General features: G+C 35.0%; 1 protein-coding gene across 3 annotated transcripts in view; it reads right to left on the bottom strand.

Moving 5' to 3' along the window:
* Rngtt (RNA guanylyltransferase and 5'-phosphatase) overlaps positions 1-18,103 on the bottom strand; it is a 315,951-nt gene that overhangs the window by 217,979 nt on the left and 79,869 nt on the right. For all 3 annotated transcript variants that reach the window (XM_074078340.1, XM_074078333.1, XM_074078336.1), the window contains exon 10: positions 5,280-5,351. In XM_074078340.1, the coding sequence (XP_073934441.1) occupies positions 5,280-5,351 (72 nt within the window). The remainder of the gene's footprint in view (positions 1-5,279; positions 5,352-18,103) is intronic.

Below are 18,103 nucleotides of genomic sequence, written 5' to 3'. Positions count from 1 at the left end.
GGGATGCAGGGGTGGTTCAACATACGAAAATCAATAAACGTAATAAACCACATTAACAGAAGCAAAGACAAAAACCACTTGATCATCTCAATAGATGCAGAAAAAGCCTCTGATAAGATCCAACACCATTTCATGATAAAAGCTCTAAGAAAACTAGGAATAGAAGGAAAGTACCTCAACATTATAAAAGCTATATATGACAAACCTACAGCCAGCATTATACTTAATGGAGAAAAACTGAAACCATTCCCTATAAAGTCAGGAACGAGACAAGGATGCCCACTATCTCCACTCCTATTCAACACAGTACTGGAATTCCTAGCCAGAGCAATCAGGCAAGAAGAAGGAATAAAAGGAATACAAATAGGTAAAGAAACTGTCAAAATATCCCTATTTGCAGACGACATGATCCTATACCTTAAAGACCCAAAAAACTCTACTCAGAAGCTGCTAGACATCATCAATAGCTATAGCAAGGTAGCAGGATATAAAATCAACATAGAAAAATCATTAGCATTTCTATACACTAACAATGAGCAAACGGAAAAAGAATGTATGAAAACAATTCCATTTACAATAGCCTCAAACAAAATCAAATACCTAGGTGTAAACCTAACAAAAGATGTGAAAGACCTCTACAAGGAAAACTATACACTTCTGAAGAAAGAGATTGAGGAAGACTATAGAAAGTGGAGAGATGTCCCATGCTCATGGATTGGTACAATCAACATAGTAAAAATGTCTATACTCCCAAAAGTAATCTACATGTTTAATGCAATTCCCATCAAAATTCCAATGACATTCATTAAAGAGATCGAAAAATCTACCGTGAAGTTTATATGGAAACACAGGAAGCCACGAATAGCCAAGGCAATACTCAGTCAAAAGAACAATGCAGGAGGTATCACAATACCTGACTTCAAACTATATTACAAAGCAGTAACAATAAAAACAGCATGGTACTGGCACAAAAACAGACATGAAGACCAGTGGAACAGAATAGAGGACCCAGATATGAACCCACACAACTATAACCAACTTGTCTTTGACAAAGGAGCTAAAAGTATACGATGGAGAAACAGCAGCCTCTTCAACAAAACTGCTGGGAAAACTGGTTAGCAGTCTGCAAAAAACTGAAACTAGAGCCATGTATATCACCCTATACCAAGATTAATTCAAAATGGATCAAGGATCTTAATATCAGACCACAAACTCTAAAGTTGATACAGAAAAGAGTAGGAAATACTCTGGAGTTAGTAGGTATAGGTAAGAACTTTCTCAATGGAACCCCAGCAGCTCAGCAACTAAGAGAGAGCATAGATAAATGGGACCTCATAAAACTAAAAAGCTTCTGTTCATCAAAAGAAATGGTCTCTAAACTGAAGAGAACACGCACAGAGTGGGAGAAAATATTTGCCAGCTACACATCAGACAAAGGACTGATAACCAGAATATATAGGGAACTTAAAAAGTAAATTCTCCCAAAACTAATGAACCAATAAAGAAATGGGCAAGTGAACTAAACAGAACTTTCTCAAAAGAAGAAATTCAAATGGCTTAAAAACACATGAAAAAATGCTCACCATCTCTAGCAATAAAGGAAATGCAAATTAAAACCACACTAAGATTCCACCTCACCCCTGTTAGAACAGCCATCATTAGCAACACCACTAACAACAGATGTTGGCGAGGATGTGGGGGAAAAAGAACCCTCTTACACTGTTGGTGGGAATGTAGACTAGTACAACCACTCTGGAAAAACATGTGGAGTCTACTTAAAAAGCTAGACATGGATCTACCATTTGATCCAGCAATACCACTCTTGGGGACATACCCAAAAGACTGTGACACAGGTTACTCCAGAGGCACCTGCACACCCATGTTTATTGCGGCACTATTCACAATAGCCAAGTCATGGAAACAGCCAAGATGCCCCACCACTGACGAATGGATTAAGAAAATGTGGTATCTATACACAATGGAATTTTATGCAGCCATGAAGAAGAACGAAATGTTATCATTCGCTGGTAAATGGATGGAATTGGAGAACATCATTCTGAGTGAGGTTAGCCTGGCCCAAAAGACCAAAAATAGTATGTTCTCCCTCATATGTGGACATTAGATCAAGGGCAAACACAACAAGGAGATTGGACTTTGAGCACATGATAAAAGCGAGAGTACACAAGGGAGGGGTGAGGATAGGTAAGACAACTAAAAAATTAGTTAGCATTTGTTGCCCTTAACACAGAGAAACTAAAGCAGATACCTTAAAAGCAACTGAGGCCAATAGGAAAAGGGGACCAGGAACTAGAGAAAAGGTGAGATCAAAAAGAATTAACCTAGAAGGTAACACCCATGCACAGGAAATCAATGTGAGTCAATGCCCTGTATAGCTATCCTTATCTCAACCAGCAAAAACCCTTGTTCCTTCCTATTATGGCTTATACTCTCTCTACAACAAAATTAGAAATAAGGGCAAAATAGTTTCTGCTGGGTATTGAGGGGGTAGGGGGGAGAGGAAGGGGGCGGAGTGGTGGTAAGGGAGGGGGTGGGGACAGGGGGGAGAAATGATCCAAGCCTTGTATGCACATATGAATAAAAAAAATAAAGAAAGAAAGCATTAGATAATTTTATGAGATAAAAACAATCTAAAAAAAAAAAAGAAATAATATGAAAAACAAGTTACACTAAGGGAAGGTCACTGACAGGGGAAAGAGGGTAAAAGAAGGAAGTTAAGAAGGTGAATATGATGTACTCTCTATAAAAAAATAAACATAGAATTTTTAAACCTGCTGAAATCACCATAAGAAGAGGACAAAGAAAGTAGAAAAATAGAGGACATGAACCAATTCAGGTTGCTACTGATAGATAGATAGGTATAGATACACACATACACACACACACACACACACACACACACACACACAAATGTCACAAGGAAACTCCCTGTAGAGCTATCTTAAACAAAAAAATATCTTTTTTCCAAAACAGAGAACAGGAAGGTAAAGCAGGTCCTGTCTGGTGGCTGGTATCAGTGGGAAGGAAAAGATAAGAGGAAAGGGAAGAGGAGGGTGAATGTAGTGGAAATATTATGTATTCAGTATGAAATTGGAAAAATGAGACCTACTGAAACTATTCCAGGAATCAGAGGAGAGGGAAAAAATGAGAACGATGGAAGAGGTGAATTCAACTATGATATGTTGTAAGAACTTTTGTAAATGTCACAAAATTATTTTACAACAATAAAATTTAATGAAAAGAGAAACTGTGAGATTAAACACACATGGAGTTCAATGGAGTTAAAAGGATAGTGAAGACTGAAATTACGTCATTTGTAGGAAAACAAATGGAACTAGGAATTATCAGGTTAAGCAAACTCAGGCAGACTGAGAAAAATAATCTGTTCTTATATACAAAATCTAGATTGTAAAAAGTAAGTGACACAGAGTAAAACAGCGGGGGGAGGCACTGTTTGATTGGAGGAGAGAGAGTTCCTCATATGCATGTATGAAAAATAGTCATAAATCCTGTTAAAAATTGTGCAAAAGGGGAGTGCAGGGGAGATAAGGAAGAGTAACAGAGGTAAATGTGATAAAAGTAAATTATATACATGTATGGCAATAGCACAATGAAAACCCTTTGCTTTATTAATTAATAAACAATTAATTAATTATGGAAAAAAAAGGCAAAGGAGAGACAGCACTACCCCTTTCAACAAAGAAGTAAAATTACCCTCACCATAGACGTCTAGTTACAGGATAATGAATGTTATTCCAAGATCTGTGATAAGATTAGCAAACTCTGGAAAGCATTCATTTTGAAGAATATAGTAGCAGAAGAATAAATGACTTGATGTTTCCTGAGTTTGAGGTTCTTAAATTTGAAGCTCTATATTTGAAATAAAGAAATTAGACCAAAAATTGAGATATATAAATTGAAATTTTACCAAAAAAATGCTTTTAACTATAATTAATGAAATCTTGGATTTTAATACTGCAGTTTATTACTCCCTACCCCCAACAAAAAAGACTTTTAAAAATATTGTTATAACCCAGGAGTGGTGGCACAGGCCTGTAATTCCAGCACTTGTGAGGATAAGGCAAGAGGAATAGTACAAGCTAGAGACAACCCTAGGCTACATAGTAAGATCTATTTCAAAAAAATGTTGTTATAAATCTTCAGAATATTAAAATTAAATACTTTTAATTCCAAAATTTTTAAATGTTTTTAGTCTGGTTTGAATGCTAAATGATTATGTAATTTGAATAATATACATCTAGAGGAATGATTATACCTTTTTAATGTTACAATGTTAAATGTTTTAATGTTGAATTTCTTGCATTTATAGAAGTCATCTTGTTCTGCACAAATAATTTAGACATTCGTATTATAATTAAAGATGAACAGGAAAACAGATCCTTTACTAATCTAAAACTGTAGAAAATGGGTAGAGAATATAATTTCTATTTTTATAATTATTACATATTTTTGCAATTTTTGTATTTTATCTTGATTTATTTGGATTCATGAATGACACCTTTCACAATTCAATACTATATAATTAGTTCCACTTTCTTAAAATCCTTTTAAGAGACAGAAATAAAACTTGTGACTTTTTTAGACATAAGAAATTAATTTTTTCTTTTTGGTACTACTGAGGTTTGAACTCAGAGCCTTGCACTTGCTAAGCAGGTGATCTATTATGGACTTTTTTTTTTTAAAACAGGTACATGGCAATTAAAGCCAAGAAATTTCCTTTTCACAAAATGCTGTCTTACTCCATCAGAGTTCAACTGTTTATCTTTACTCAGTTAGGTTACAGTTTAGACAAAGATATATGTAATATGAAAGCCAATAAAAGAAAGAAAAGCAGATATAAAAGTATTAACACAAAGATAGGCACTGAGTAGTCTGAGTCACAATTTTTATTTCCTACTGTCTCTGAGGCAGTAACAAATATTTCTTTTAGTGAATGTGGAGGATTGGTTTTTTGAGACAGGGTCTTTCTACGTAGCACCGTCTGTCCTCAAACTCATTATCCTCCTGCCTCTGCCTCCCAAGTGTTAGTATTTCAGATGTGTGTCATAACATCTGACCTTTTCATTTGTTCAAAATATCTGTTATTTTAGGGCTGAAACATAGCTCAAAGATAGAATGCCTGCCTACCATGTGTGAGGCCCTGGGTTCAATAATCGGCACAACAAAAAAATAAAAATCATCAACTATTTCAGTGACAAGTTTCATAAATTATATACTTATAAATTATAAACGGTACTTACGTTGAATTTAATTATGTCATATATCAAATATCTAGGAACAGTCTGTCCATTTACTCTGTCAACAATCATTTCCTTGAAAGGAAAAATAAAAGAAGGTAAATTTTTTTCATACTTTAATAGTATTTTCTTTAATTTGATTACAATGTAACATACACCAAACCACATAAATCATACTTATATACTTAATGAAGTTTCACAGGGAATACACTTGTTCCCACAACAAATAAATTTCCAAGACCTCAAAAATCCTCATTATGCATTGATAATATATATATTGAAATAAAATCTGTGACTATATTTCCTCATTATATTTTTTTCTATTTGAATTACTATGCTACATTCTCTTGTGTTTTAATTACTAGGCAACATTTAAGGATAAAGAGACAACAAATTTTAAATTCTAAAATTCATGTCCATTAAAACAGGAATTTTGTTTAATCACTATTCATTTAAACTTTGTTATAGGCCAATTACTTTAATCATAAATTGTGTAATTCCCAGGTAGTCTTTTTTTATTTCATAAAGAGATCACTATATATCTGCCACAGCCATTAAAAAGTCCAGCAAAATTTTGCACTCTAACAGAAAGAAATAGGACCCTGGAGAATAATTAGAGGTATATAATACAGTCTTTTTAAAAATTTCAACTCTTAATAGGTTTTTGGCCTAAAATTATTTTTCTTTCCTCATATCCTTCCTAGGAAAGTAAGCATGTTTACTTCCTACCTAACTTCATGACAGAAAACCCATACACAATCATCAAAAATTATTTTTTTAAAAAAGCTGATTTAGGAAAAACATTTTACTGTTACAAAAAGTCTTTTTTTATTAAGAGTCAAGCACCAGTGACTCACACCTGTAATCCTAGCTACTCAAGAGGCAGAGATCAGGAGGATCATGGTTCAAAACCAGTCCAAGCAAATAGATCATGAGATCCTATCTCAAAAAACCCTTCACAAGAATAGGGCTGGTGGAGTGGCTCAAGGTGAAGGCCCTGAGTTTAAGTCCAGTACCCAAAAAAAAAAAAGCCATAGTCAATTAATTTCTTTCCAGACATTTACTTATGGTTATCATCTTTAACCTAACACTTGGCATAAACCACATTTGTTATTTGTAAACTTTTTTTGAGATAGTTTTGTGTAAATATTTGTATCTGAGCATTTTATACAAATAACAAGGTGCTACAATAACAAATTTCAATTATATATTCTTTTTGATAAAATAAGCAAAAACATATTTTCCTGTTAAACGTTACTTGTACTCATGTATGAAAATGAAAAAATGAGACCTGTTGAGAATCTTCTAACAATGGGGGGAAAAGGGATAAAGGAGAATGATGGAGGGGATTGAATATAATTAAGATACATTGTAAGCATCTTTGTAAATGTAAAATAAAAATAAACACAAAATAAAATAAAAAGCCAAAAAGAAAATTTATGATCAGCAAACAAAATAAGTAAAAAGAAAAAATAACCAAGTGAGTAAGCTTCAGAAATGGATAACCAAGAAACTACCAAGATTCTGGAAAATTAAAGGACATGGCTGGGTTCAGCTCTAAGGCCACTGAGCCAGAAGGCCTAACTTGTAAAATGACAAATCCATGGTAATTTTCACATTACAGTGAACATAAGTAGAAACAAATGCAGTGGCTAACCCCATTTTCTCTTTTCCCTCTTCTGACTGAGGAGGAATAAAAATAGCTAAACACTCTTTCTGTCTAAAGTAAAAGCTGTAGGAATTCACAAACTGCATCAGGGAAACAATCTGTACATCAATGGGAGAAAACATGGCTCCCAACTAAGTGAAGATATTCACCAAAAGTTATTAAGAATCAAGTCTATGGAGCCTAACAAAGACCTGGTATCTTAGCTAGTAATACCAAAATATTGGGAATATCTGAGTGCTTTCCATGACCCCACCACTACAATATCCCCTTCCCTAAAACTGCCACCATTGCCCTAAACTAGGGAAAAGTAGGCAGACATAAAATAGGCTATCTTAAAGCTTTTAAGAAAATTGGAACCTTTGTCAATAGGGTTTGCAAAATGATATAATCAGTATGCAGAGGAGTATGATAATTCCCTCAAAAGAATCAAAAATAGAACTATCACATAATCCAGCTATCCCACTTCTGGATATATATCCAAAAGAATTAAAAGCAGGATTTCAAAGAGATATTTAGAGAGACACATTCACTGGGGAATTATTCACAATAGCCAAGAGATGGAAGTAACCTAAGATACTAAGAGAAATAAACCAGTCCCTGATACCCAGTCGGGGACAGGAATAACACCTGTTCCTATCAGACAGATTAGGAAATTTCATAATTCATAGTGAAGCAGGATAGATCAGGAAAAAAGCAACAGGGAAAGAGCAGCCAGGAATTCAGAGATAAACACTGTATTAACGGATGGCTTGATCAAAAGCACACAGGTACCATTGTCTTTGCTTAAAGCCTTACACACCCTCAATAAGATGCAACATTCAGTTTTTTGTTTTGAGAAAAAAAGAAAAAAAAAAAAGGAAAAAGAGCAGCTATCTCCCCACTTGCCCAAATACTGTGCTCTCAGACCTGAGCAAAGATACTTAAAAAAAGACACTTATCTTCTGGGCACAAAAAGTATTTGCAAAGAAAAATACTTATCACAACAATGGATAACTGTCTTAAAGGGAGAATCTGGCAGGACCCATTCTTGTTTAAAAGAACACTCAAACATCTATGTCAGATGATCTACATTTAATAAGTGGGTTAACCTTAAAATCTTTGGGCACAACTGATCAAAAAAATGATTAAATATACCAGGTGTCAGAACAAACACAAATACTTTTCCTACAGTAAATTTGAGCCAAACGCCCAACCCATTTTTCCACCATAAATACATCTGATGTTAGAGCACTCATTGCACCTATTACCAGATATGCCTGTTACCCATGTCTGGGTAGCATACTATATTTCTCTACCTTTCCTTTGTTTTTATTTACTAATAAACTTTCTTGGTCTCTATCTCTATGTGTCCTAAAATTCTTTTTTTCAACAACATCACAAATTTGGTATTCAAGTGCCAAGCAGAGACCTCCTCCCTTTGGAAGACTTCTTCCCTGGAGAAGGAGATGACCAGTAATGATCATTTTCAGTAATACTACCACACTGGGCACTGAGAAAAACCTTGTCTCAGTAATGCAGAAAAATTATTCCTAAACACTTCTCAGGTTCACCTTAAGGACAAATCTTAAAGCAAACTCTAAAAGAAACAAATTACTTTCAAATAAATTAACTGCATTCCAAGAGTCCAAAAAAATTCATAGGAATATAAACATATCACATCACATAACACACACCCACACATGGTGGTACATGCCTGTAATCCCACCAGTCAGGAGGCAGAGGCAAGAGGATCTCAAGTTCCAGGCCAGTCTGAGCTATGACACCATGTCTCAAAAAAACAACAAAAACTACATATAAGCCTCCTTCCCAACAAAGTAAAATTCAAAATGTCTGACATCCAATCAAAAATTACCAGGCATACATTAAAAAATCAGAGTGATCTCAAAAAAATAACCTAATAACGCACCTCAAGTTCTTGGAAAAATAAGAAAAAGCCAAACCCCAAATTAGCAGGAGAAAAGAAATAATAAAGATCAGGGCAGTTGTAGCCAGGTGCCAGTGGCTCACGCCTGTAATCCTAGCTACTCAGGAGGACTGCGTTTTGCAGCCTGCTGAGGCAAAAACTTCATGAGACCCTATCTTGAAAAACTCCATCACAAAAAAAGGGCTGGTGGAGTGGCTCAAGGTTTAGGCCATGAGTTCAAACCCCAGTACTGGGAGGAAAAAAAAAAAAAAAGAATCAGGGCAGAAATTAATGAAATGGAGACAAAGAAATTACAAAGAATAAATGAAACAGAAAGTTGGTTCTTTGAAAAGATATGTAAGATTGGCAAAGTGTTAGGTACACTAAAAGGAAGAAGATCCAAATTAATAAAACTAGAGATGGGAGGGAATATCACAATAAATACCAATAAAACACTGAAGAAGGAAATTGAAGGAGAACACTAGAAAATGAAAAGACCTCCCATATTCATGAATTGGCAGAAGTAATATTGTGAAAGTAGCTATATTACCAAAAGCTATCTTATAGATTCAATGCAATTATCACCAAATCTCACAGAAACAGAAAAATCAACCCAAATTTCACACAGAAAATTAAGACCCTCAATAGTCAAAGTAATCTTCAGCAATAAAAAAAAAGAGCAATGCCAGACATACCACAAATACCTGACTTCTACCAATACAAAGATCGTTGTATTGGCCCAGAAAAAGACATGTTCACCAGTGGAATAGAATAGAAAATTCAGAAATAAACACACACAGTTGATTTTTGACAAAGAAGCCAAAAACATACAGTGGAGAAATGACAGTCTCTTCAACAAATGGTGTTCAGAAAACTGAATATTCACATTTAGAAGACTAAAGACAGATCCTTAAGTGATTCTTGTTCTCACTCTAGAGATGACCCGCTTTCAGTCTATTGGAAGTGTACTTCTTTCCTAATAAACTTTACTATCACTTTCACTTAAAAAAAAAAAATGGATCCCTAGCTCTCACCCTGAGAAAAATCATTTCTAAATAAATCAAAGACCTTAATGTAAGAAATGAAACTTTGAAATAACTAGAAGAAAACAGAGGGAAAGCACTTGAAGATTAGGCAGAGGCAATTACTTTCTGAATAGGACTCCAATTGCTTAGGAAGTAATTGACAGATGGAACTACACTGAATTAAAAGGCTTCTGCACATCAAAGGAAACAATTACAAAAGAACAATCAAAAGAATCAGAATGAAGAGACAACCTACAGAATGGAGGGAAAAAATATTTGCCAGTTATTCATTAGATAAAGGATTAATATATAGAATACAAAAGAGCTCAAAAAATTAAACACCAAAAGAATGATTAATTTGGGCTGGAGGTGTGGCTCAAATGGTAGACCGCCCACCTAGCAAGCATGAGGCCCTGAGTTTAAATCCCAGTACCACAAAGAAAAAAAAAAATTAATTCAATTAATAATGGACAAATGAACAGACAGTTCCCAAAAGAAATAAAAACACATGAAGAAATGTTCAACATCCTTAGTCAAAAAGGAAATGCAAATCAAAACTATACTGGGATTCCATCTCACTCTAGTTAGAATGGCTGTCATCAAGAAAACAAACAACAACTAATACTAACAAGGATGCAGGGGAGCAACTTATACACTATCGGGGATGCCCTTAGAGACAGTATAAGATGTAGCTGGGATGGGAGAATGGGTCTCCCTGTCTTCTCCTGACTCTTTCCCCCTTATTTTGGTGGTCCTGGGAATTGAACTCAGGGCACAGTTTCACTCTTGGTCATATATGTGAAAGAATGTAAGTCCACATACAATGGAGATGCCTGCACACTCCTGTTTACAGCTGCAATAGTTACAACTGCCAAGCTATGGAATCAGCCTAGGCGCCCAACAACCAATGGTTGTATGAAGAAAATAGGGAATTTATACACAATGGAGTATTATTTATAAAGATGAAATTATGTCATTTGGAGGAAAATGGATGGAACTAGAGATCATTATGCTAAGCAAGGTAAGCCAAGCTCGGAAAGACAAATATCACAGGCTTTCACTCACATGTGGAATGTAGACCTTAAAAACAAATAATAACAATATGTCATGACTGTAAAAGAGGAATATGGGAGGACAGAAAGCGGTGAGAGGGGGAAAGGAGAAGGTGATCAGGGTGAATATGATCAAAGTTACATTTTAAGTATATAAAAATAGCATAATGAAACCCACTAAAAACTATTTAAAAAGAGGGGCGAGAGGAAAGGCATTAAGAAAGAGTAATACAGATAGGTGAATTTGATCAAAGTACATTATATGCAGGTATATAAATATTGCAGTGGAAATCCTTTATACAATTAATTTATGCTCAAAAAATTTTTAATTACCAGGCATGCAAATACAAGCCATAAAGAGGAGAAAAATCTGAGCTCAAACCCCAGTACCACCAAAAGAAAAAAAAAGAAGAAGAAGAAGAAGAGAAAAACCAATGAAATAGGCCAGGGCTGACACACATATTAAAGTAAGCAGGTTAAGAATACTAAGACAGTTTTCTTCATATATGGTAAAAAAGAAAAGCTGAAAAAGCTAAGTCAAGAAATAGAAGACATAAACAAACCCTGGATTTCCACAGGTGAAAATTACAGTATCAGAGATGAAAAATATCATGATTGGGATTAAAAAAAATTTAGATAGTATAGAAATAGTAAACTTGAAGATACAGGAAGAGAAGCTCTCCAAAATGAAACATCAAAAAAATCTTTTAGTGAAAAAAGCATTAATAATTAGAACTTCAAAGGTAGAGGGGTAGAAATAACGGTGAAAATCTTTCCATTTTCAATGAAAATTATAAACTCACAGATAAAAGAAACTCAATAAATCCTAAACGCAAGAATCCTAAAGAAAACTACCTCAAGGCACACCAACTTCATATCCCTCAAGAAATCATTAGAAATTGCACCACCGCCCTTTGGATTGAATGCTGATGTGCAGAAATCTGAGGTCTGCATCCTTTGTTATTGCTCCACCCCGCAAAAAGCTTACATGTTTACTTTCCTAGTCACTGCACTTTTCCATATTCAAAGTCCCCATACATCTTGCTCATCTGCCTACCCATCTGTTATTTCTTGAACCCAAACTATGAATTAAGCCTAGCTCTAAGTGCTAGAAACTTAAGAGTCCCTACCTTCAAAAGCCTTAGAGTTCAAAAAAAAAGGGAGAAATAAATAGCTAGGTTCAATAGAGTTATAGTTTTAAGAATAGACGGATATATAATTAGAATGCCTATGTACTATTCAAACTAAGACAGTTCTGACTAAAACAGATTGCTACTAATAATTGTATTGAAACAATAGGTTTATACCTGTACTATTCCAGCCAAATCAAACATGGTAGAAATCTAAGTAGAAGAAAAAGTTTAATGATCAGCAACATGACCACTGGATGAATCCTGAAGGATAAAGAGGTTCTTTTCCAGCAGGATGGTAAATGAGCCAAATGGTCATGGGAAAAGATGATGTTGAGGACACTGTCCAAAAGTCAGTATGGGTGGAACTTATATCGTAGGGATCACAATCAAAGAAGAGATTGAAAAAGTAGGCATGCTACAGATATAAAGAACAGCTGGGCTTTTATTCTGTAGGCAAAAGGACAATCACTAAAGGGTTTTCAAGTAACCTCTACCTTCTTGTTAACATCTCTGAAAAACTTGTGGACCATCAAAGCTCATCCCTATAACTTGCTCCTTAAAATCTTTTGGATAAGGCCCACTTGGTTCTAATTATCACAATCTTATCTCAGTGATGAAACATTCTGGAATTAGGTAACAGTAATGACCACCAATTGTGTGACTATACTAAAACCAATGAGCTTTTCAAAATGCTGAATTTCACGATGTACGAGTTTTACCAATTTTAAAATTTTAATTTAAACAACAAAATCATTAAAAGGAAATAAATCAAGGAGAATGATGGAAGTGATGAATCTAAGATACATGGCAAGTATTTTGTAATGTCACAATGTACCCCAAGTAAATAATAATATGCTAATAAAAGTAAATAAAAAGGAAATACATGAAAATGTTAAAAAGTAATCTCTTTCTGACAGCTGAACTTTCTCTATTTTATAGGCATTTTAAAATTTCAGTAATGAGCATGGATATCTTTATCAAAAAGTCAACAGTTGAAAAGGACAATTTTCCAAGATTCTTGCTATTAATTTTAATGATTAACTGCTATATCCTTCCCTTAGCTTCAATGTTAAATTGATTAAATTTCACTGATTTGTTTCACTTGAAATCAATGCCATTATTTCTAAAATCCTATTTTTTCACATCTGTGGGTCAAGAAATATAATTTAGCAAGGCAAAACAAAACCTCAGTGCTCATATCCAACAGCCAGACAATTAGGAGGTTCAAGTTATTCTTGGATTTGGAATTTTACAAAAACAATTTTCAAATGAAAATGTAGAAGAAACAGGAAACTACAGAGGACTGTTTTAATTAACTAACTGGAAAAACAGATATGGAAACTATAATTCTGGCCCAAGTAAATTGACATCATGAATCATATTGCTATTTTAAAACCTCACAAGAATCTTTTATGCTGCTCTGAGTTATCCAAGTTTGGGATGAAAATAAACAGTATCACCAAGTAAATCTGAGATGGTTAAACACCTAATTTTTAAGCATTTTTTCCTACTTAGAAAACCTTATGTCCAACAAACACCTTTTGTACAGCAATCTTTTCATTTCTAATGTGAACCCCTACAAAAAACATCTCCAGTCCGTATCTTTAAATGTGATTTATTTCTCCTCTAAACTACCAAAGACCAACTTATTTGATATTCTTCAAATGCAAAGCAAGAATGTGTATATGTCTTTAAAAGAGTATCTTTTTTTTTCTAATTATGCAATATACAACTGTCAAGATGGTTTAACATTTTCTGTTAGATAATCTAATCATTTTTAACTATTATTTTCAGGATGTAAATATGATCAACTTTATCAAAGGTGAACTCAAAATTAGAACAAGTTACCAAATATATAAGCAAGCTGTAAGTAAGATGTGGTGTTTTAATGATTCTTGTGTTTATAATACTTTGTTTTTCAAATTTTTCATAAATTTAGTTTGACTAGGTTTCCTTTTTTAATTTGGTGTTGATAAAAATGCACTTGCTTTTTGGCTGATAGGCATTCAGTGCCATTGGGCTTGTTTTAAATGCCTCTCTTTGAGGGTTGTTTCACTTAAAGGTCTCTTCTATTACCACTCTTCCCACTTCCAAGTTAAGTAAAGTACCTCAAAGGGGGAGGCAACATTTCTTCCACCACGTAAGCAATGCCTGCACTTTTGGCATAGTACCTTGAATCTCAGAAGCACTCAACAAATAATTAGGTCAGTTACAACATACACTAAATGTTACAAAATGCTCTTACTTAAGAGTCTTTTTATTCCTTTTATTTTATTAATTATAATGCTAAAAATGTTTTGTAAATTAAAATCAAGGTATTAAAAAAAAAAATATGTGTTCCTGCTGTTCATATCAACCAATTACAAAGGGATCTTTTCCCTGCAACTGGCAGTGTCCACACAGCAGTAACACAAACCACATGGCCAAACACAGCAATAAGGAAGGTGAACAGCCAGGACACAAGCCTACCAGAATTGCTCTGAAGAAAAAAGTGTAAGATTATTGTTGAGTATTGTTGAGACTAGCACATAAGGTGCAACATACTACCCTAGCCCAATTTACATATCATACAGTTAGTTCACCCAAAACCCAAAGAAAAAGAGTAAAATCTCAGCTCAAACCTCAGAACAGCCAGGAATCTGGGTATGCACACTTAAAACTGTAAAACATTGAAGTGTGTGCAAAACCCACAGTATTTAAAACAACCTAAAACTACCACTATCCAACCAAAACATTAATGGAACAGGGACGTGAATCAAGAAAGAAACTATGGAGATGTAGATCCATGGAAGAATGCTTGCCTAACTTGTGGGAAGGCCTGGATTCAATTCCCAGTACTGCCAAGAAAAGGAGGAGGGGGAGCGGAGGGAAGGGAAGGGAGGGAGGCAGGCATAGTGGTAGACTCCTGTAAGTCAAGCACTCAGAAGGAGGAGGCAGGAAGATCATGAGTTTGAGGCCAGCCAGGGCTACATAGCAAGACTCTATCAAGAACAAAACAGAAGAAAAAAGAAAAGAAACATAGTAACAGAATACAGCATACTATAAAAATGGTACTTCCAATCAAAAAGAAGAAACTGACTAGGTGAAATGTTAAAGCAACAGTCTACACATTTTGAAGTAAATAAAACTACACCCCTACCTTACTCCTATTTATTAAAATGTATTTCTGGTAGACCAAATATTTAAATATGCAAATAAAATCATAGAAACACAGGAAATACAGGTATTAGGTATTATGATTATTCTGAGGTGAAGACAGCCCTTCCCTAAAATGTCACAGAAGTCAGTTATTAAAAACTAAGGTGTCCATAATTTATCCTACATGTATTTAAGTTTCCGTATACTACAAGAAATGCTAGAAAAGGAAAACACATTTTTCAAAATATGAGAAATACAGTAGTACATCACTATAACAAAATCATCTCATAAATGAATAGGAAAAAGATGAATACCCAACAGAAAAATGTAGAAAAAATTTGAAAAGGATACTCACAGAAGAAATAAAATAACTTAAAAAGAATTTTTAAAAACAGAGGCTAAGCCTCATTAACAATTCACATAAATCGAAATAGGAGGAAAATAATTACTTTGCTATGTGCCAAACACTATTATTACCACCTTACAAACCTTCCAACTCAATCTTCACAGTAACACAAAGAACTATTAATAAGGAAACTGAGTAAACTGTATGAGGGACCTCATGTAGTAACAGGTAGAGCCAGTGAGGCACCTGGAGTTAAGGTTCTTAACCACTGCTATACTCTCCCCTAAAAGGAAGAAGTCATTCTTTGATTTTCATCAAAATAAAAAACATTAAATCAAAGCCCAGTGTTTAAGACAGTGTGCAGATGCTCTACATGTGGTTGATATAACTGTGCATATGCTCAAACCTTCTGGAAACAAAAGTGGCAATTAATTATACATCTTAATATTTTAAATGTGTTATATAGCCTTTTACCATACTTTCCTTATGAGCACTACTCTTGTGATTCAGGTGATACTGTTACCAATGAATTCCTGGTATTTGTTGGCTTGGAAAAATGGTATTATGATTTGGATATATTATGTCTCCAGAGGCTCATATATGTACCAACAGCTCCAGCTGTCAGTGCTATTGAGAAGTAACTGGATCGTGAAGGCTCTAACTTCATTAGTGGACTAGTCCACTGATGAATTCATAGCTAAAAAGACTTATTAGGAGGCGTGGCCTAGTTGGAGGAAGCAGGTAACTAGAGGCAACACTCTGGAAGGTATATATTGTCCCCAGGCTCTCCCCACTTTCTCTCTGCTTCCTGGCTGCCATGAGGTGAATAGCTTTCCTCTGCCATATCATTCTACCATGATGCACTGCCTCAACACAGGCCCGGAAACAATGGAGCCAAATAACCATGGACTAAAACTTCTAAAACCATGAGCCAAGAGAAATGATTTTTCCCTTACGTTGTTTTTCTCAGGTATTTTGTCACATGGATGAAAAGAAAAAAAAACAACTAACACACCTGGCCTCCACTGCCACTCCCCCATGGCTGTAACTCAGGTAAGGAAGGTCCTTTGGAATCTCCTCTGAGACTGACAAATGGCTCCTGAGAGAGAAAAAGTTCTCTTTCTGCTTAGGTTACAATGCAACTTGCCTCCCAAGTAGACAGAGCCTTCATGCAGAAGGAGACCAAGCAGACAAGTAGAAAAAAAAAGATGGAGAGAAAAACAAAGCCTAGCCAACTACATTTGACCAGCAACCCAAATTGATATGTCTTAATTATTTGAGCCAACCCAAGTTTTTTTTTTTAATTTGAACTTCAACTATTTGCAATCAAAAGATTCTTAATGCACATGACAATTTCACCTCTAAGAATAAGTATAAAATTGCACAATTTTTAAAGGATAAAGGTATAGGATATGCATTTGAGTATGTCTAGGGAAAAACACAAAAATCAAAATGTCCACCAAAAGTGAAATGATTAAATATAACCTACAGAATGGTTTCTCAGGTTTGTCTAACAGAATCATTTGGTCACACATACGGTATCTAGGCCCTTCGAAATTCTAATTCATGAAGTCTAGGAGGAACCGTAGAATTAATTTTTTTTTCCTGAGACACGGTCTTGCTATGCAGCCCCAGCTGGTCTTGAACTCAACATCATTCTGCCTCAGCCTCCTGAGTACTGAGATTACAGGTGGGCACAACCATGAATAGTTGGGAAGGATCGTATTTGGAGGGGGGAACTCTTGAGATAATATCTCACTATGTAGCCTAAGCTGGCCTTAATCAAACCTACAATCCTCCTGCCTTACCATCCAAAGTACAAGGATGATATGCTTAACAAGCAATTTTAACCCTATAATTTTCACCATCAAGATAGTTTGGTGCTGGGCATGGTGGCACACACCAGTCATCCTAGCACTCAGGGGGCAAAGGCAGGAGGATCAAGAGTGTGAGGTCAACCCAGGCTACACAGAGAGTTCTAGGTCAGCCTGCACTACACAGTGAAACCCTGTCTCAAAAAATTTTTTAAATAAATTTTAAAAAAGACAGTGTGAAAATCCCAAAGTATAGTATTTATGTATACAGAGGCATACCATTCAGACATTTATGTGAAAAATGTGTCCAAAACAAACTGCTAAGTGGAAAAATGATGTTACAAAACACATTTAACATTTGGTTCTCTTCATGAAAAATTATGTAACTATCCATGTGTGCAAATACATATGGATCAGAGCACTCATTTTCAACCAGGACAGAGGTACTATGACTATTCAAAATATTTCAGAGATCGAAAGATTGTAAAAGGCTGGTATGGCGGTACACACCTATAATCCCAACTACTAAGGGGTACAAGGCAGGAGGATCATGAGTTCCAAGAAAGCCCAGGCAAAGTCAGAAAGACCCTACCTCAAAAATAACAACAACAAAAAAACAGACTGGAAGTGTGGCTCAAGCAGTACAGTGCCTGCCTAGCAAGCATGAGTTCAAATCCCAGTACTGCACAAAACAAACAAACAAACAAACAAAAAACCTGAAAGACTATTTCCATTAAGTAGTAACTC

The sequence above is a fragment of the Castor canadensis genome, chromosome 1 (genome assembly GCF_047511655.1).
Source record: "Castor canadensis chromosome 1, mCasCan1.hap1v2, whole genome shotgun sequence".
In the NCBI taxonomy this organism is placed as follows: Eukaryota; Metazoa; Chordata; class Mammalia; order Rodentia; family Castoridae; genus Castor; species Castor canadensis.
The sequence above is the reverse complement of the archived record's forward strand: the minus strand, read 5'-3'. Positions and strand labels throughout refer to the sequence as shown.